Consider the following 20,107-nt stretch of genomic DNA (forward strand, 5'->3'; position numbering starts at 1 on the left):
AGGGGGGGGGGGGGGTCTTCATATCTAATGCAGTTACATAAGACACTGTTGAATGTGCTTGGACAAGGACTATCTATTTTAGAGCTAGACCAGTTGCCTAATTCCAAAAATTGAGACCTATCACTTTCACACACAGTATGCAAATGACAAACTACTTATCTCAGAGTTGCAGCACAGTCCCCGCCCATGACCTATGACCATATGGTGTTGCATTGATTGCTGAGAGCTTGTAAGATTTTAGATATAATGCTACTCTGTGTCACTGGTAGTCGATTAGAGAGGGAGACCATGCTATTTACTCACAATACTGTTAAGAAGTTTTGTTGCCCACCATAAACTGTTCCCCGGACCTGCAATTGTGTGCATCTGTTATATTAAACAAACCTAAGTTTACTACCACCACCCTGGAAACAGAGGCATGCATGTTGCTGAGATTTTGTACTCACACCATTCTGAAACTAGGAGACTGACCTATGTTGCACAGTAGTATTCTTGGAGTAATTAATTTGGACAGAGTGCATAAGAGAGCAAATGCATTTTTCTCTAATGGAAGAGGTTTCAGCTCTCTCAATGGCTCATAACCACAGCCCGAGAAAGGGCGCAGAAAATTTATGATGTAAATAAAGGAGGCTCAGTATTACTGTGTATGAGGATGACAAGAGTGGTTTCAAATGTTCCCATTCTGGAGACGTGTGTTATCAAACAGCGTGGTAGCCTCAGTTCCAGGCTTCTCTCATGTTGTTGGTGAAAACCTGTGGCAGAGGCTAACAGCATGTAGCCTACAGTTTCACATATCTGTTATCTGGTGCCTGCCTATCCTATCAGTCATCCTGAGAGCACACCTGGCTGGAGCTGTAACCAGCATGATAAACACCAACAGACCGACCATCAGCTGGGTTTCAGGGATGAGTTCAAAATCATCAACCCTCTTGTCCTGTGAAAATGCATGGGAATAATTTTATGTTTTGACTTCAATAGCCTTTTAGCCCTTACCACAGTGCGTCTCCAGCTCTATTCCCTTCCATATATTACATAAATCGTTGATACATTTATGTGGGACTAATATTTATGACTGAGACAGACATAAAATTACACTTAAAAAGTAGATGCTTGAGATCCTGGTAAACAAGAGGATTATTGAAGCAGTTGCACAAAAACAACATTGATGATGGCTCTTTGTGATGATGATTAGGCATACCATTCATATAATGCATAAAAACAGGGTACCCAGGGTCCATTTTAGTTGAATATAAAATATCATACAATTAATTTATAACACATTTCTTATATATTTGTACATTCTATAAGTGATTTTTTTGTTTTTCCTAAAATGTATAATTCAACACGATGCCTAAATGTTTAAACTTGCCTTTGTGACAGCTGAAAACATTTATTCATCAAGTCCTCAACTGGCAGCTTCATTAAATAGTACCCGCAAAACACCAGTCTCAACGTCATCGGTGAAGAGGTGACTCCGGGATGCTGGCTTCTAGGCAGAGTTCCTCTGTCCATTGTCTTTGTTCTATTGCCCATCTTAATCTTTTATTTTTATTGGCTCAGTCTGGGATATGGCTTTTTCTTTTCAACTCTGCCTAGAAGGCCAGCATGCTGGAGTCACCGCTTGACTGTTGATGTTGAGACTGGTGTTTTGCGGGTACTATTTAATGAAGCTGCCAGTTGAGGACTGTCTGTTTCTCAAACTAGACACTCTAATGTACTTGTCGTCTTTCTCAGTTGTGCACCGGGGCCTCCCACTCCTCTTTCTATTCTGGATAGAGCCAGTTTGCGCTGTTCTGTGAAGGGAGTAGTGCACAGCGTTGTACAAGATCTTCAGTTTCTTGGCAATTTCTCGCATGGAATAGCCTTCATTTCTCAGAACAAGAATAGACTAACGAGTTTCAGAAGAAAGTTCTTTGTTTCTGGCCATTTTGAGCCTGTAATCGAACCCACAAATGCTGATGCTCCAGATACTCAGCTAGTCTAAAGAAGACCAGTTTTATTGCTTCTTTAATCAGAGCAACAGTTTTCAGCTTTGCGACCATAATTGCAAAAGGGTTTTCTCATGATCAATAAGCCTTTTAAAATTATAAACTTGGATTTAGCTAACACGTGCTATTGGATTACAGGAGTGATGGTTACTGATAATGGGCCTCTGTACGCCTATGTAGATATTCCATTAAAAAACAGCCGTTTCCAACTACAATAGTAATTTACAACATTAAAAATCTCTACACTGTATTTCTGATAAATTTGATGTTATTTTAATGGACAAAAAAAAAAGCTTTTCTTTCACTAAACAAGGACTTTTCTAAGTGACCCAAACCTTTGAACGGTAGTTATTGTTTTTTCAACAACAGGTTAATGGTCAATAACATCAAAGTCTGCACTGAAATCTAACAGTACAACTCCCGCAATCTTCTTATTATCAATTTCTGTCAACCAATCATCAGTTATTTGTGTCAGTGCAGTACATGTTGAGTGCCCTTCTCTATAAGCATGCTAAAAGTCTGTTGTTAATTTGTTTACGGAGAAATAGCATTGTATTTGGTCGAACACACTTTTTTCCAACAGTTTGCTAAGAGCTGGCAGCAAGCTGATAGGTCTGCTGTTAGAACCAGTAAAGGCCGCTTTACCGCTCTTGGGTAGTGGAATTACTTTGGCTTCCCTCCAGGCCTGAAGACAAATACTTTCCTCTAGGCTCAGATTAAAGATATGACAGAGTGGCTATAGAGTCAGCTACCATCCTCGGTAGCTTTCCATCTAAGTAGTCAATGCCAGGTTTGTTATTATTGACCGATAACAATAATTTTCCCATCTCTCCTACCCTAATTTTACAAAATTTAAACGTGCAATGCTTTTCTTTCATTAATTGTTTTTCTATGCATGAATATGATGGCTCACTGTCCGTTGTTGGCATTTCCTGCCTAAGTTTGTCCACTTTGCCAATGAAGTAATCATTAAAATAATGGGCAACATCAAATGGTTTTGTGATGAATAAGCCATCTGATTCAATGAAAGATGGAGTTGAATTAGTTTTTCTGCCCATAATTTAATTTAAAGTACTCCAAAGGTTTTTTTTTCATCATTCTTTCATTGATCTTGGCTTCATAATATCATTGATCTTGACTTCATAATACATTGTTAAACATTTAATTAATATAAGACAAAGCAAGATTGAAAAAGTAGCTGATGGGCAGAGCTCAAGCAGATGGGCCTAGATTGCAGAGGGTCATCCGCATAGAAGAGCTCAGTGATCAGAGAGAAACTGTCTCATTTGTGGTATCTTAATGGTTGTACAGTCGTCTTAAATAAAACTGTGAAGGACCTCGGCGTTACTCTGGACCCTGGACCCTGATCTCTCTTTTGAAGAACTTATCAAAACCATTTCAAGGACAGCTTTTTTCCATCTACGTAATATTGCAAAAATCAGAAACTTTCTGTCCAAAAATGATCCAGAAAAATTAATCCATGCTTTTGTCACTTCTAGGTTAGACTACTGCAATGCTCTACTTTCCGGCTACCCGGATAAAGCACTAAATAAACTCCAGTTAGTGCTAAATACGGCTGCTAGAATCCTGACTAGAACCCAAAAATTTGATCATATTACTCCAGTGCTAGCCTCCCTACACTGGCTTCCTGTCAAAGCAAGGGCTGATTTCAAGGTTTTACTGCTAACCTACAAAGCATTACATGGGCTTGCTCCTACCTATCTCTCTGATTTGGTCCTGCCGTACATACCTACACGTACGCTACGGTCACAAGACGCAGGCCTCCTAATTGTCCCTAGAATTTCTAAGCAAACAGCTGGAGGCAGGGCTTTCTCCTATAGAGCTCAATTTTTATGGAACGGTCTGCCTACCCATGTCAGAGACGCAAACTCGGTCTCAACCTTTAAGTCTTTACTGAAGACTTATCTCTTCAGTGGGTCATATGATTGAGTGTAGTCTGGCCCAGGAGTGGGAAGGTGAACGGAACGGTTCTGGAGCAACGAACCGCCCTTGCTGTCTCTGCCTGGCCGGTTCCCCTCTTTCCACTGGGATTCTCTGCCTCTAACCCTATTACAGGGGCTGAGTTACTGGCTTACTAGGGCTCTCTCATGCCGTCCCTGGAAGGGGTGCGTCACCTGAGTGGGTTGATTCACTGATGTGGTCATCCTGTCTGGGTTGGCGCCCCCCCTTGGGTTGTGCCATGGCAGAGATCTTTGTGGGCTATACTCAGCCTTGTCTCAGGATGGTAAGTTGGTGGTTGAAGATATCCCTCTAGTGGTGTGGGGGCCGTGCTTTGGCAAAGTGAGTGGGGTTATATCCTTCCTGTTTGGCCCTGTCCGGGGGTGTCCTCGGATGGGGCCACAGTGTCTCCTGACCCCTCCTGTCTCAGCCTCCAGTATTTATGCTGCAGTAGTTTATGTGTCGGGGGGCTAGGGTCAGTTTGTTATATCTGGAGTACTTCTCCTGTCCTATTCGGTGTCCTGTGTGAATTTAAGTGTGCTTTCTCTAATTCTCTCTTTCTTTCTCTCTCTCGGAGGACCTGAGCCCTAGGACCATGCCCCAGGACTACCTGACATGATGACTCCTTGCTGTCCCCAGTCCACCTGGCCGTGCTGCTGCTCCAGTTTCAACTGTTCTGCCTTATTATTATTCGACCATGCTGGTCATTTATGAACATTTGAACATCTTGGCCATGTTCTGTTATAATCTCCACCCGGCACAGACAGAAGAGGACTGGCCACCCCACATAGCCTGGTTCCTCTCTAGGTTTCTTCCTAGGTTTTGGCCTTTCTAGGGAGTTTTTCCTAGCCACCGTGCTTCTACACCTGCATTGCTTGCTGTTTGGGGTTTTAGGCTGGGTTTCTGTACAGCACTTTGAGATATCAGCTGATGTACGAAGGGCTATATAAATACATTTGATTTGATTTGGTATATCCAACACAGGTGTGGAGGGGTCACCTGCTTGTGAGAATCACCAAGTGAAATGCCTGGATTTAACTGGTGTATTTACACAGGTAATTCTCTGTAAAGTCAATATGCATGATGATCTCCTCTTTCCGCAGATTCTCTTTTAATTCTCTCAGTTTGGAGTATTGGTGTTGAATATTGTACAATTGTTTCCCCAACTTCTCTTTCAATCCTTTGGAGAAGTCCTCCAGTAAAATCTGCAGTGTGTCACACACATTTCCTTTTACTGTCAAATGTACAGTGAACTTCTCTATGTTTCCCTCTTTGTTTTTCTTCTATCGCTCTTCAGCTTTGTTTTCCCACTCAAACCACCATGTCTGCTCACCAGCATCAAAGTCAGACGTTAAAACTATTTTGCTTGGCAAAGGGAACACTCTCTGTACATACACTCTTTCTTCGGGTCCTCACAAGGTCCTTCTTCAGGTCCGCACAAAGACTAAATAAGGTTTTCAATGTTGAGGCTGCTAATCACTTTGTGATACTGTAGTTTGTCTGACATGAACTGGAGGTTGGTGTGCGTTTTGCAGAGGCATGTGTCCCTATCCTGGACTGTTGGCTTCACAACCCAAAAGGGACATCTCTTGCAGATTTCATAGTATGACATTTTAATCTGTGAATATTCCCTCTTAAACTTCTGATAAAGGTTCTGAATTGTGCCATTTAGGAAGCACTTCTACTTATTTTTCTTCTTGTTATTTAGTGTGTCCTTTTCCCCTGTTGTTGCTCTACTGTTGTTGTCGCGTTCATAGAATCTAGTGATTTTCTCTTCTGTGGCTGTGCTAATTCTGTTCCACTGCTTTTTCCTGGAATATTGAAGACTTGTTGGCCTGTTATCATTTGTCCTCATTGATTTTTGCTGAAAATCCCAATTCTCTTTTTGCAGCTTTGACCAGGCCATTGTAACGCAGGTCAACTAATTTTGAATACTTAACGTTACCAGTGAGAGTCCAGTAACCAATAATATTATACTATAATGCCATTGATATGTTTAAGTTGATAGCTATTACAAATCAGCTGTCAGAAACTGCATGACGAGCAGTTGATTTTGAGCCAATCAAAACTCCCAATAAATATTGATAAATATTGAAATACAGTGCCTTGCGAAAGTATTCGGCCCCCTTGAACTTTGCGACCTTTTGCCACATTTCAGGCTTCAAACATAAAGATATAAAACTATTTTTTTGTGAAGAATCAACAACAAGTGGGACACAATCATGAAGTGGAACGACATTTATTGGATATTTCAAACTTTTTTAACAAATCAAAAACTGAAAAATTGGGCGTGCAAAATTATTCAGCCCCTTTACTTTCAGTGCAGCAAACTCTCTCCAGAAGTTCAGTGAGGATCTCTGAATGATCCAATGTTGACCTAAATGACTAATGATGATAAATACAATCCACCTGTGTGTAATCAAGTCTCCGTATAAATGCACCTGCACTGTGATAGCCTCAGAGGTCCGTCAAAAGCGCAGAGAGCATCATGAAGAACAAGGAACACACCAGGCAGGTCCGAGATACTGTTGTGAAGAAGTTTAAAGCCGGATTTGGATACAAAAAGATTTCCCAAGCTTTAAACATCCCAAGGAGCACTGTGCAAGCGATAATATTGAAATGGAAGGAGTATCAGACCACTGCAAATCTACCAAGACCTGGCCGTCCCTCTAAACTTTCAGCTCATACAAGGAGAAGACTGATCAGAGATGCAGCCAAGAGGCCCATGATCACTCTGGATGAACTGCAGAGATCTACAGCTGAGGTGGGAGACTCTGTCCATAGGACAACAATCAGTCGTATATTGCACAAATCTGGCCTTTATGGAAGAGTGGCAAGAAGAAAGCCATTTCTTAAAGATATCCATAAAAAGTGTCGTTTAAAGTTTGCCACAAGCCACCTGGGAGACACACCAAACATGTGGAAGAAGGTGCTCTGGTCAGATGAAACCAAATTTGAACTTTTTGGCAACAATGCAAAACGTTATGTTTGGCGTAAAAGCAACACAGCTCATCACCCTGAACATACCATCCCCACTGTCAAACATGGTGGTGGCAGCATCATGGTTTGGGCCTGCTTTTCTTCAGCAGGGACAGGGAAGATGGTTAAAATTGATAGGAAGATGGATGGAGCCAAATACAGGACCATTCTGGAAGAAAACCTGATGGAGTCTGCAAAAGACCTGAGACTGGGACGGAGATTTGTCTTCCAACAAGACAATGATCCAAAACATAAAGCAAAATCTACAATGGAATGGTTGAAAAATAAACATATCCAGGTGTTAGAATGGCCAAGTCAAAGTCCAGACCTGAATCCAATCGAGAATCTGTGGAAAGAACTGAAAACTGCTGTTCACAAATGCTCTCCATCCAACCTCACTGAGCTCGAGCTGTTTTGCAAGGAGGAATGGGAAAAAATGTCAGTCTCTCGATGTGCAAAACTGATAGAGACATACAGCTGTAATCGCAGCAAAAGGTGGCGCTACAAAGTATTAACTTAAGGGGGCTGAATAATTTTGCACGCCCAATTTTTCAGTTTTTGATTTGTTAAAAAAGTTTGCAAATATCCAATAAATGTCGTTCCACTTCATGATTGTGTCCCACTTGTTGTTGATTCTTCACAAAAAAATACAGTTTTATATCTTTATGTTTGAAGCCTGAAATGTGGCAAAAGGTCACAAAGTTCAAGGGGGCCGAATACTTTCGCAAGGCACTGTAGGTGTTATTTAATTGACTCTCTAGTAGATAACATCGTATAATGTGTAATTATTGTTTTCTCATAAAACATAGAAGCTCAAGTCTGGGCCAGGGACAGGGGCAAAACAGTGAAATTGAGGTATGAAATGCATCTGAAATGTATCTAAAATACTTATGTGAAATTAACATATAAAGAATATCTCAAAAACTAACCCAGAGGACATACAGTGGGGCAAAAAAGTATTTAGTCAGCCACCAATTGTGCACGTTTTCCCACTTAAAAAGATGAGAGAGGCCTGTAATGTTCATCATAGGTACACTTCAACTATGACAGACAAAATGAGAAGAAGAAAAATCCAGAAAATAACAATGTAGGATTTTTAATGAATTTATTTGCAAATGATGGTGGAAAATAAGTATTCGGTCACCTACAAACAAGCAAGATTTCTGGCTCTCAGAGACCTGTAACTTCTTCTTTAAGAGGCTCCTCTGTCCTCCACTCGTTACCTGTATTAATGGCACCTGTTTGAACTTGTTATCAGTATAAAAGACACCTGTCCACAACCTCAAACAGTCACACTCCAAAATCCACTATGGCCGACCAAAGAGCTGTCAAAGGACACCAGAAACAAAATTGTAGACCTGCACCAGGCTGGGAAGACTGAATCTGCAATAGGTAAGCAGCTTGGTTTGAAGAAATCAACTGTGGGAGCAATTATTAGGAAATGGAAGATATACAAGACCACTGATAATCTCCCTCGATCTGGGGCTCCACGCAAGATCTCACCCCGTGGGGTCAAAATGATCACTTGAACGGTGAGCAAAAATCCCATAACCACACGGGGGGACCTAGTGAATGACCTGCAGAGAGCTGGGACCAAAGTAACAAAGCCTACCATCAGTAACACACTACGCCGCCAGAGACTCAAATCCTGCAGTGCCAGACGTGTCCCCCTGCTTAAGCCAGTACATGTCCAGGCCCGTCTGAAGTTTGCTAGAGAGCATTTGGATGATCCAGAAGAAGATTGGGAGAATGTCATATGGTCAGATGAAACCAAAATATAACTTTTTGGTAAAAACTCAACTCGTTGTGTTTGGAGGACAAAGAATGCTGAGTTGCATCCAAAGAACACCATACCTACTGTGAAGCATGGGGGTGGAAACATCATGCTTTGGGGCTGTTTTTCTGCAAAGTGACCAGGACGACTGATCCGTGTAAAGGAAAGAATGAATGGGGCAGTGTATCGTGAGATTTTGAGTGAAAACCTCCTTCCATCAGCAAGGGCATTGAAGATGAAACGTGGCTGGGTCGTTCAGCATGACAATGATCCCAAACACCCCGCCCGGGCAACGAAGTAGTGGCTTCGTAAGAAGCATTTCAAGGTCCTGGAGTGGCCTAGCCAGTCTCCAGATCTCAACCCCATAGAAAATCTTTGGAGGGAGTTGAAAGTCCGTGTTGCCCAGCAACAGCCCCAAAACATCATTGCTCTAGAGGAGATCTGCATGGAGGAATGGGCCAAAATACCAGCAACAGTGTGTGAAAACCTTGTAAAGGCTTACAGAAAACATCTGACCTCTGTCATTGCCAACAAAGGGTATATAACAAAGTATTGAGATAAACGTTTGTTATTGACCAAATACTTATTTTCCACCATAATTTGCAAATAAATTCATTAAAAATCCTACAATGTGATTTTCTGGATTTTTTTCCCCTCATTTTGTCTGTCATAGTTGAAGTGTACCTATGATGAAAATTACAGGCCTCTCTCATCTTTTTAAGTGGGAGAACTTGCACAATTGTTGGCTGACTAAATACTTTTTTGCCCCACTGTAGAAGTGCCCGTAGATGCAGAATCACTCACATATTCCTTTTATCATAAAAAGGGGTTTAGGAGAGTAGCTAGATATTGTCACAGTGGTATGGACACAGATTAATTAAACAGATGAACATCCTTGTTAAACAAGAAAGTTTATGTAAATGGTGATTCGTGTTGTTAGTTACAGTGGTGGAAAAAGTTCCCAATTGTCATACTTGAATATAAGTAAAGATACCTTAATAGAAAATGACTCAAGTAAAAGTGAGATCGGATCAGAGGCAGTAGGGATGATCAGAGATGGTCTCTTGATAAGTGCTTGAATTGGACAATTGTCCTGTTATGTTAAGCATTCAAAATGTAACAAGTACTTTTAGGTGTCAGGGAAAATGTATGGAGTAAAAAGTACATAGTTTTCTTTGGGAATGTAGTGAAGTAAAATATAAATAGTAAAGTACAGACACCCCAAAAAATCGACTTAAGTAGTACTTTCAAGTATTTTTACTTAAGTACTTTACACCACCGGTTATTTAGCCTACTTTGAGGATACCAATAATAGCGTAAGTGTGGCTTACACACCAAAAATGGTGAGTGCACCGTCTGCTGGTAATTATGAGAATTGCACCCACAAGGAGCAGGCCAAAGGTTACTAAGACAGGTTACTGCTGTAAAAACAGGACAAAAATATGAAAGAAATCAGTTAATTCTATTCGTACTGCTTGAGGAAGTAGGAAAGTAGGACCAACCCAGAACACATGAAAAGCCATTGCAAGCCCTGATGTTAGCTCTAGCTCTGCATGTGCTCCAGAGAATCAACAGGGGCACTGCTCACCATAGAAAGGTTGATAGGAGGCAACTCTCCCTGGAATAGTAGAGAATAATAATAGGTCTACAGGTGCATACAGCTGGAAAAGAAAAGGAGTTAAGAGAAGACCACTGTTGGCCAAATAACAATCATTCATATATCAAGCATATATCAAGCAGCAACTTGTTTCAACCAATAAGACCAAAGTAAATGGTTATGGTGTGATGATCCAAATTGTATTATGTAATACACTGATTGGAACACTTGTAGACTTTGAACATCTAATCTAAAAGCAAACCATAATATCATATTATCCAAAACAGTCATAGAACATTAATACAGTAGAACATTTAACAAGACTTGGTAGTATGGTAACGTAAGACGAGCAAGTTTGTGACTATATAGCCAGAGACATATAGAGATCTGTATGTACAGTAGCTCTGCCTACAGCCAACACAATCTTGACATCTGAGTTGATAAAAGTTCAAGGTAAATGATAGAGGATAAGGAGGGCAGTGGAGTGGATAGTGTAGTCATTCAATGGTCAGGATCTCAGAATTAGACAACCAGTGTAGTTGGTGTCACAAAGGCACCACTCAATAGAGAGGGGAAAAAAACACATTTACATTATTCTCTATTGCAACGACAAAAATAACTGTTCCTATAATCCCAGTGTTTGGATTCCAGAACTGATGACTAAATGCATTGTGTCAACATTGAAAAACAAAGGAGGCATACTAGTATCACTGTGTTTATGTAGAAGATGACATTTTATATAATCAAATACCATATGCTAGTGCAAGAGATTCTCAGACCCATATTCAGGTCAGGTATCTACCAATCCCTCTCCTTACAAACGACAAACATTATGAATAGTACATTCAAAGCAAAACAGAAAAATATTCCAATATTCTCAAAACACTCAAATTTAAGGTGGACTTCAATTTGCACAATCAGGATAATGCAGAATTCCTTAAAATAAGTCAACCTGAAATAGAATGAGCAGTGTAATAAGTCAGATTTGATCATTTAAGATAATGATCAATACCCAAATGGTAAAATATGGTAACATCTTCGTTTAAATTCCTTCCTCTTTCATAGGGCGTCTTGTATTTGTGCATCCATTCTGTTGATTGATGTATTAGTGGAGTCTTACAGCACGTTCAATAATCAAAGCCATACAATCATCAATTATATACCATTTAAATTAAATGATTACAATTGTATTATTATCTTGTTATTAACCCTACAGAGACTTGTAGGTTAGTGTATGATTCATTACCATAAATATCTCTATTAAGGACGTGCCATTCCAAAATTCACTTTATTTGGTTTTTCAAAATAAATAGCCAGTTTCGAAGTAGAGTTCAGTAGATCAATAGGCAATCTGAAGTCAATACACAGGTATTAGTTAAGTGTATACAGCAAGGGTACTGGCCTACTACATAATAACAGCAGCAAAGCCAGCCGTAGTTCATTTTCCAAAGCCTACATGTCAAGTTTGTTTCTCTCCAGCAAAAATAACTAAAAAGTCCATGATCAAAACTCCTCTTCACAGCTGTTTGAAAGGCTGATAAAGGTTGAGAAGATTGAGTTCCTGAATTGTTTTCCTTTCACCAGAAAAAAATAAAGCAGTTGTACTGTTCCACAGCATGTGAACATATGTGTTTCTAGGCAAGGTGGGAAGGTTTTAGGACCCGCAGGTCCAGACAGGGACCCCAGGGGTTGCAGTCTGTGAGCTACTCTACACAGAGATGGAGCCATCTCTGAAGTTGGTCTTCCCTATGAGAACATTGAGAAGTGTGGCTCTTCCCTGTCTGGTCTCCTTCTGGGCCTCTTTTATGATGCCGTCCAGCTTGTCCTCGTCTTCGCGACCAATGAGGGTGCCTTTGCCTCCATAACCGTCGGCAACTATGTGGTAATCTAGGAAAGGGGAGAAGAGAGAGAGAGTGAATTAGATGTGTGACAAGACATCCAAAGAGATGATATAGGCCAACAGAGACATTGCATGTGTGAGTATGGGCACTAGAGATCCCCAATATGGTGGCAATGAGGGTACAGTAGGCAACATAAAGACCTGTGAAGGCCAGGCCACAGGCCACATTGCTGCCCAGGATGGGAACCTGCTCCCTGGCGATCTGGCTCCAACAGGCATCGTTCCCCACCAGGGCAATTACTGGCGTCTGGGAGAGAGGGACAAAGCAGATTAACTGGTCTGAATGCATGATTAGTTGTTGATAAATTGGTCTGAATAGTGAATTGGTTATTACTGTACCTTGTGTCTGGTAAAGGTGTCAAATTCTGCAACACTGTATCCCAGGGATCCATCGCCATAGATGATCCACACCTTAATGAGAAACATAGTCAGCTAAACTCAACCAAAATAATAGATGGTGTTTCAAAGCATGAAAAAACAAAAAACCTAAACCTGTATAAAACAGTGATGGATAAAGGATGCTTGGTATTCTACCGTACCTCTGACTCAGGTCGACACAGCTTGGCTCCCAGAGCAAACCCTCCTCCAACACCAAGGGTTCCAAATGCTCCTGTTAGAATGACAAACATTAGGTAATCATCCATTAAGATATCAAGAACATCCAGGGTTCACATTCAATAAACAAGTCCTACTTTTTTTTATTGTACATGTTAATACCTCTCTTACTCAAGTGACCACATTATAACACATTTCAAAACATATTTTATAAAAATAAACTCAACACTGTCCACTGAGGATCCTGACCTGGATCCAGCCAGCGGAGTGGGCCCCTTGGTCTCATGATGTAAGCAGCACTGCCCACAAAGTCGCCCCCATCCGCCACTATGATGCTGTCGTCAGCCATCAACTCATCCACGCGGTGCAGGACACTCAGGGGGTTCAGGTGGCGGTCCGTCTTCTCATCAGCCTTCCTCCTGCACGAAAAACACAGAACAAAACACACTTTCACAGGGAAATAACACAGCCTGTACGGTCTGGTTGGTGCACTAGATGTACTAACTATAGTCATTTGCATGGTTAGGTATACATTGGTTAGGTATACAAAAAAAACTTTTGGCTTTCTGCCCAACTTGCTGAATGAATTCCACAAGTGTACCGATTAGCCTTCTCTTTGGTGACATCTCCTGCTTTGAGACACTGTGGCCAATCTTCTGGACATGTGTGGCCCTTGAGGCCTTTGGAGAGGCGGAGTAGGAAGGAGCCTGCATCTCCTAAAAGACAGACAGAAATGTGAGTCTCCACAAGACCAAATAGCCCAAAGAGGAAGTGGCAGCATTTTGTGAAAGCAAATAAGACTTCTGATTGGACAATTCAGTCATCAGTTCCAACCCTGAATGGCCACAGTGGGCTTCCAAAACATGTCAGAGTTCTTCAGAAGTTGAGTCTTGTCTCTGTTGACAGCAATGATCCTGCTGCGTCTGTTTAGCACTCTGCCGTAGCTTAATCGGAAGTCACATACAGTTCCTGGAACACATACCACCATTGTGAGACTGCCTCAAAGACAAAAACTGTATGAAGACAAAACTTACAGCTGGCAGTTTGTCTCACCTGCTAGCAGCACAAGGTCTGCTTCCTTCAGGGCATCACTCCTGTTCTGTCTGATGTGCAAGGGACTGTTCCTACCCAGCATGCCACGGGACATTCCACCCAGGAAGCAGGGGATACCTAGGGACTCCAGGGCCGCCCTGTTACAGGACAACTATATGAATGGGCATTGAATGGACCAGAAGTCTGCTGATGTCTTGTGTAATATAAATGTGGTTGTTGAAATACCTGATGTCATCTGTAGGTGTTGGAGGTAGTGTTGCCTGGCTCCCCAGTAGGATAACAGGCTTCTTGGCTCTGCTCACCAGCTCTATACACTTTTGTACCTGATGACAGATCAATAGAGGTTGAGCCACAAGGGATACATAAAAAAAAAAAACATGCCTTCGTGTCTATTGGAAAACTGTAACTGGTTACAGGTTACAGGCTTCTACCAAATCAAGCCTTTCTCACAGTTGTTAGAGAACGACTGAGGGCTAGAGTTAGTCTTGCCTGATTGTCTGTGGCCTGAGGGATGTGTACAGGGAGAGGGGACACATCTCTGGTTTCCCAGGCCCCAGCAAACAAGTTCTTTAGATGATTGTGGAGGTACCTTATGGAAGAAAATATACAGCATCTGTTACTTTCACAAATCACTAGGGATGTGTGAAAGCATGGTTGAGCACAATTCTGCTGATTACTTACCAAGTGACAACTTTTCCCATTATTCCCTTGGGAGGGTTTTTCACTCCGAACTCTTTGGACACCAGGTGGAAGGGGTAGAGTGTGTCGATGGGGAACTCTATGAACACAGGGCCTGGAGTTCCAGACTGGGCGATGGCCAGGGCCTTCCTCACAGTGATGGCGATGTCCTTCACACTCCTCACTGAGGCGCAGAACTTACACAGCGGCTTGAACAGGGACATCTGGTCAATGTCCTGCAGCGCTCCTCTACCCTGCACAGCAAAAGTTCACCAAGAGGTCAAACCTCCACAATGGATAGGGGGAAAATCATACGAGAGTGTGCTCACCCAGTCACAACTCAACAATGCAGGATTATGGTAATTTGTTGTGTAGAACTTGCTGGTGCATCGTGACCTTAGCCTTAGTGTTAACGTTAGGACTAGGGTACCCCCATGCAGCTACACCAGTAAAAGCCCTCAGACTCTCACCTGAAGTAATGTTGCAGCAGCTCCCCCCAAGAGAAGCAGTGGAGACTCGGCCATCTGAGCGTTCTTCACTGCTGTGACTGTGTTAGTCAGGCCTGGGCCAGCAGTCACTGCAGCTACACCTACAGTGCCTGTTGGAGGGAGAATCACTGACAGTGTCAATGTTACTGTATGAATAAATGAGTAGACTATAGTGCACTAAGCAAGTTAAACCAGTCCCGGACAGTTCAGATAAATACCTTACATTACAGTTGTCAGTGTCTGCAATATTAGGCATGTTACTTATTTACCGGAGAGCCTGGCTACTGCGTCAGCTGCAAAGACGGCAGTGGCCTCGTGCCTGGTGTCCACGATGCGGATGCCCAGCTTCTCGCAGGCCACCAAGATGGGTGAGATGTGCCCCCCCACCAGGGTGAAGACAAACTTAACCCCATGGGCACGCAGAACCTCTGCCACACTCTCCCCACCATGGCGAGGGCTCTGGGTCTCAGTCTGGGGGAAGAAGTAGAGGACTCAGGCAAATAACTGAACAGGCAGACTTCAAAATCAGGGTCATGGACTGTGAATATTTGATTTAATTAACTGAAAAGTGCTGTCATAACCAATAGGCCTTTCTAGTTTATGTATTTATCACTATAGTATCTTGTAATTATCAATGAACTGCATATTGTCCTTGTAGGCCTAATTCACCTTGTGGCCAATGTATGACTTCTGAAGAACCTGCACTGTCGTCATGGCCTTTGTGTTAGCCACAAGGCAGTTAAAAGTTATCTCACATGCAGCAGGGTTACCTTTCACCTACTAAGACTAGGTGAAAAAAAATACAGACATTGTAGTAAGGTACAGTAAGAGCAAGCTGTTTTGCTTCTAAGAATGTCAGGTTGCAGGCGAGTTTCAGAGTTGAGACAGCAAGTGAGCAGGCTGAAGCCAAGTTAGAATGTAATATTGTTTACACCGAAGGGACTTACCTTATGAAACAACTGATACAGTAAACCAAGTTTATACGCTACAAATACTAGTCCTCCGAAGGCAAAACCAACAAAACACCCCAGTGCGGTGGCAATCTCCATTTCCAACCGACGGCAATGTGTCAAAATACAGAAGCAAGTCCTAAAATAAAAGCAGTAACCAATATTTTATCCTGATCGAATAGCTCTCCGGTTTAGGCTGCTGTTCATCCAATACACATCCTAGTAACCTTGCTATTTATAGACAGGCATTTCAAATGCACCATTTACTAGCCTACTGTACAAGAAACGCGTAGAAACCCATACTCCACCCGCTTGTGCAATGAAACTAACCACCGTATTTCAACTTCAAATGACCAATGATTGCTATTGCTCACTGTTGACGCAAATGTCGCAAAATGGATATTCACGGTCAACAACGCAGTGCTCCGCAACTACTGGGATCGTGAATAAAAACAGAGAGGAAGAGGAGAAGTGTGACAGATAATTTTTTTCCAAAATCTGCCTTCTCCAGCAAGTGTTTTGCCCCCCGTTTTTTTCGCTCACCAAGTCAGTTTTTGTATGGGGGTTCATAAAGCCCAACAGGTACCATAATACCCATAAAACCTAGCGGTCAAACAGCAAAATGGTTCCATTCGTTTTCCCCATTGAGGAATTTAGAAACACTTCAAATAAGTGCTGTGTTTCGTGTAGGCTTACCCTGGCGTGACGCTTTGATAACCATGTAAATCTCTCTCCGACAAGGTGTCTTTTATCAATATATTTGTCTCTATTTACTCGCATTCGAAAATGCTAACTAGCATTAAAGTAGACATCATGCAAAACTACAAATCCCTGCAAGCTCCTGCACATCATCTAGCTGACACCTTTGATAACAGGTTTTGTGTCATTTTAAAACATCCACAAAACAGTTCACAGAATTGTCCCTTTAAATACATTTTGCCAATTTATTCATTGCTACATTTAGCTAAAATTATATAGTTCATCCAGATATTACCTTTGCCAAATCGAGTAGGACACTTGACATCCCGGCAACTTTATATCAGTTATAACATCACTAGTTACCACAGCCACAAAGTCATAAACCTCGCCAATTTCAACAATTTATCTTGTTAAAATGTGATTTTAAACCCTAACCTTGAATTAAAGACCCATCAAAAAAAAAAAAAAAACATGAATTTTTACGATATAGCCATACCGAATACAACAGAGTTAAAAGTAAGAAACATTTGCACAAAAATTAAAAAGTAAATAGTAATACAAAATAACAAGACTATATACAAGGAGTATCAGTACCGAGTCAATGTGCGAAATTACGAGGTAATTTAGGTAATATGTACACACAGTGGCAATTTTAGCATGTAAATATTGGTGGGGCAATTAAAAAAATAAATTATGCATGCCAGCAAAGCTACTCCACAACACTAAACAATGCATGAACTGCACTATAACGGTGACAAACGGTGCCCACATACTGTTGGGCCTACATTTTGAGACTACAGTTAATTCAGCCTAATTTACTGCCTTTAAAAAAAACACAACTGATATGGCTGACTTGTTTAAACAAATGTGGTTTCTACTGACAATTGAGATGTACAAACTATGGCATAAAGGGAACGACGAGTGGATAAGAGGCAATCTGTTATTTAGATTAAGACATTATAGAGCGAGCTAGGATGGACATTGTCAATATAACTTTTGTTCAGCACTTTTGAAATGTACAGCGACAGAATTCAGAACATGGGCTGCTCTTAGTATTCTCCCTGTACACCTAGTCAGAACCATAGGATAAATAACGGGGGCATATAAGCAGATAATGAAGGCTCTAACAATATTCAATGATTACATTTCTCTAAAACAGGCAAAAGGCTGCATGTGCACCACCAAATCAGAACAGTAGGCAAAATTAAGAGGGGAAAAGGGACCAAATTATTAGGGTGCTGCACATGGGCTACTAACAGCTTACTACACAACATACACTTAGTATTACTTTCCTAGCTACAGTATACATATCTCCCTGGCATATTACATAATTTATGCAGCAGTTTACTAGACATTTTTGAACTCACCTTCCTTCCAAACCACTCATTGTGGATTTTGCGATTTCCAACTTGTTGTGTAATGTTAATGCCCAATGGCCGATGAGCACAGATACATTTTTTCTATGATTTCTCTTAATTATTTATCTTCATATGACAAGGATTGAAAAGGATTTGCCAATACATTGTGGAGTTGATTCATGATGATGACTGCTAGCTAAGATTTTGAAAGTATGTTGACATCAGTCCAATCAAAGCTACTGTACATATTACGTGATTTGACATCATTTTATGTGGCCAATGACCTTGAACCTTTCGAGGTCTACTCTTAGACTTGGCGGTGACAGTGTCCCCATGAGTGACAGAACACTGAGCCAATCACAGCACAACGCTCCGTATTTTCTGCTGGCTTGCCCCACCACCACAGAAAGCACTGAGCTAGGCTGAAACACCTGCATTTTGGAGCTGCCTTGCTCAAGAAAACCAAAAAGGAACCATGTGTGTTTGTGGCTTTATTAACTCAAATTATATACATTTTTTGTTACATTGTTTGCAAACTGATATGTGACATGTACTAATGCCAAAATAACATACAAAACAGGCAAGCCTAACCTGCCCTGAATGACGTGTTGTCACTGTGTACATGTAGGTAGGGGTAAAAGTGAATAGGCAAATCGGGATAGATGATAAACAGAGGTCAATATAATGGATCATCTGTAATAAGAAAGATTTAAAATCAATGACATACAAGCAATTCATCAAATAAAATAAAATACACAAAGGGGCGTCAGATTATTATAAAGTTATTACAGAGAAGAACAAAGAATTTATGATAAAATAAAATGACCAGTTCAAAAAATATTGTAGGCTAATGTTTACACACTAATAACCTGAGCTTTACCATTCAAGATGAGCATAAGATGAACACAATAGAGTTTGCAGCGCATCTAAATACAATGAAATACCTTTTTAGTCAACCTAACAACAAAAGTATGCCTAACAGTACTCAAGACAAATACTGTAAATGTGAAATCAAGTGGTTTGTTTTTTCATCTATATTTCATTTTAGATGGACAATAACACTGCCTATCCAGACAACTAGAGTAAGGTACTGAACTTGAATGTTTTACACATTTGCATTTTACCTTTGAACTTGGTTGTCCTTTATCTCTTCCATCTCAACTTTCTTTGTTGTAATAGTCTACATTCCACCACTCAATGTCTTGTCTTTTAATGTATGTACACTACCGTTCATAAGTTTGGTGTCACTTAGAAATGTACTTGTTTTTGAAAGAAAAGCTCATTTTTGGTCCATTAAAATAACATCAAACTGATCAGAAATACAGTGTAGACATTGATAATATTGTAAATGAGTCTTGTAGCTGGAAACAGACGATTTGTAATGGAATACCTACATAGGCGTACAGAGGCCCATTATCAGCAACCATCACTCCTGTGTTCCAATGGCACGTTGTGTTAGCTAATCCAAGTTTAACATTTTGAAAGGCTAATTGATCATTAGAAAATAATTTTGCAATTATGTTAGCACAGCTGAAAACGGTTGTTTTGATTAAAGAAGCAATAAAACTGGCCTTTAGACTAGTTGAGTATCTGGAGCATCAGCATTTGTGGGTTCAAATACAGGTTCAAAATGGCCAGAAACAAAATATTTACTTCTGGAACTGGTCAGTATATTCTTGTTCTGAGAAATGAAGGCTATTCCATGCAAGAAATTGTCAAGAAACTGAAGATGTTGTACAATGTTGTGTACTACTCCCTTCAAAAACGGACATTTCTAAGTGACCCCAAACGTATGAACGGTAGTGTATGTAACTTGCCTTATGACTGTGCTCTAGACTACATAAAAAGACATGTCTATCATCACATTCAGTGGTAGACCCATCCCATAACACAAAAACAACATTACATACAATGTGTTAAGGTAATCATAGCTTTTGTATTACGTGTTATTACTATGTTATAAGAAATTGCTGTGTCAATTTATTTAAAATATTGATCATTTCAAAGCAGAACACAAAATGGATATTTGTATACATCAATTGTTTTTCCATGATCAGGATTTTCAACAAATACTAATTTGTCATCAGCTTTCTGTTCCTCAAACACAATGATCTAAAATAAGGAAAAAA

At 40.8% G+C, this 20,107-nt stretch overlaps 2 protein-coding genes across 5 annotated transcripts in view; both read right to left on the reverse strand.

The window, feature by feature from the left end:
• Positions 1-10,999: 10,999 nt before the first annotated feature.
• On the reverse strand, positions 11,000-16,564 carry LOC110504042 (2-hydroxyacyl-CoA lyase 2). Its single transcript, XM_021582845.3, has 14 exons — positions 15,919-16,564; positions 15,241-15,442; positions 14,954-15,081; positions 14,487-14,737; positions 14,295-14,394; positions 14,031-14,128; positions 13,806-13,942; positions 13,587-13,721; positions 13,354-13,468; positions 13,002-13,171; positions 12,737-12,807; positions 12,537-12,608; positions 12,339-12,444; positions 11,000-12,184 (listed from the first exon to the last, which is right to left on the reverse strand). The coding sequence occupies exons 1-14, from the start codon at positions 16,018-16,020 to the stop codon at positions 12,006-12,008; spliced, it is 1,866 nt and encodes a 621-aa protein (XP_021438520.1). The 5' UTR covers positions 16,021-16,564; the 3' UTR covers positions 11,000-12,005.
• A 1,892-nt stretch (positions 16,565-18,456) lies between these two features.
• Positions 18,457-20,107, reverse strand: part of glb1l2 (galactosidase beta 1 like 2) — a 28,891-nt gene continuing 27,240 nt past the window's right edge. For all 4 annotated transcript variants that reach the window (XR_016491396.1, XR_016491395.1, XM_021582847.3 and 1 more), the window contains one exon: positions 18,457-20,090. Coding sequence is in view for 2 of the 4 variants with exons in the window: in XM_021582847.3 (XP_021438522.1) it covers positions 19,980-20,090 (111 nt within the window). In the remaining 2 variants the exon portion in view is untranslated. The remainder of the gene's footprint in view (positions 20,091-20,107) is intronic.

The sequence above is a fragment of the Oncorhynchus mykiss genome, chromosome 24 (genome assembly GCF_057628025.1).
Source record: "Oncorhynchus mykiss isolate SJ-2025 chromosome 24, ASM5762802v1, whole genome shotgun sequence".
NCBI lineage: Eukaryota > Metazoa > Chordata > Actinopteri > Salmoniformes > Salmonidae > Oncorhynchus > Oncorhynchus mykiss.

Coding starts and splice junctions, on each gene's coding strand:
- LOC110504042 (XM_021582845.3), bottom strand. CDS start 16,020: ATGGAGATTGCCACCGCACTGGGGTGTTTTGTTGGTTTTGCCTTCGGA. Junction 14,129..14,294: donor CTCAGGCCACAGACAATCAG/GCAAGACTAACT, acceptor ATCTGTCATCAG/GTACAAAAGTGTATAGAGCT. Junction 13,469..13,586: donor GCCCACTGTGGCCATTCAGG/GTTGGAACTGAT, acceptor TCTGTCTTTTAG/GAGATGCAGGCTCCTTCCTA.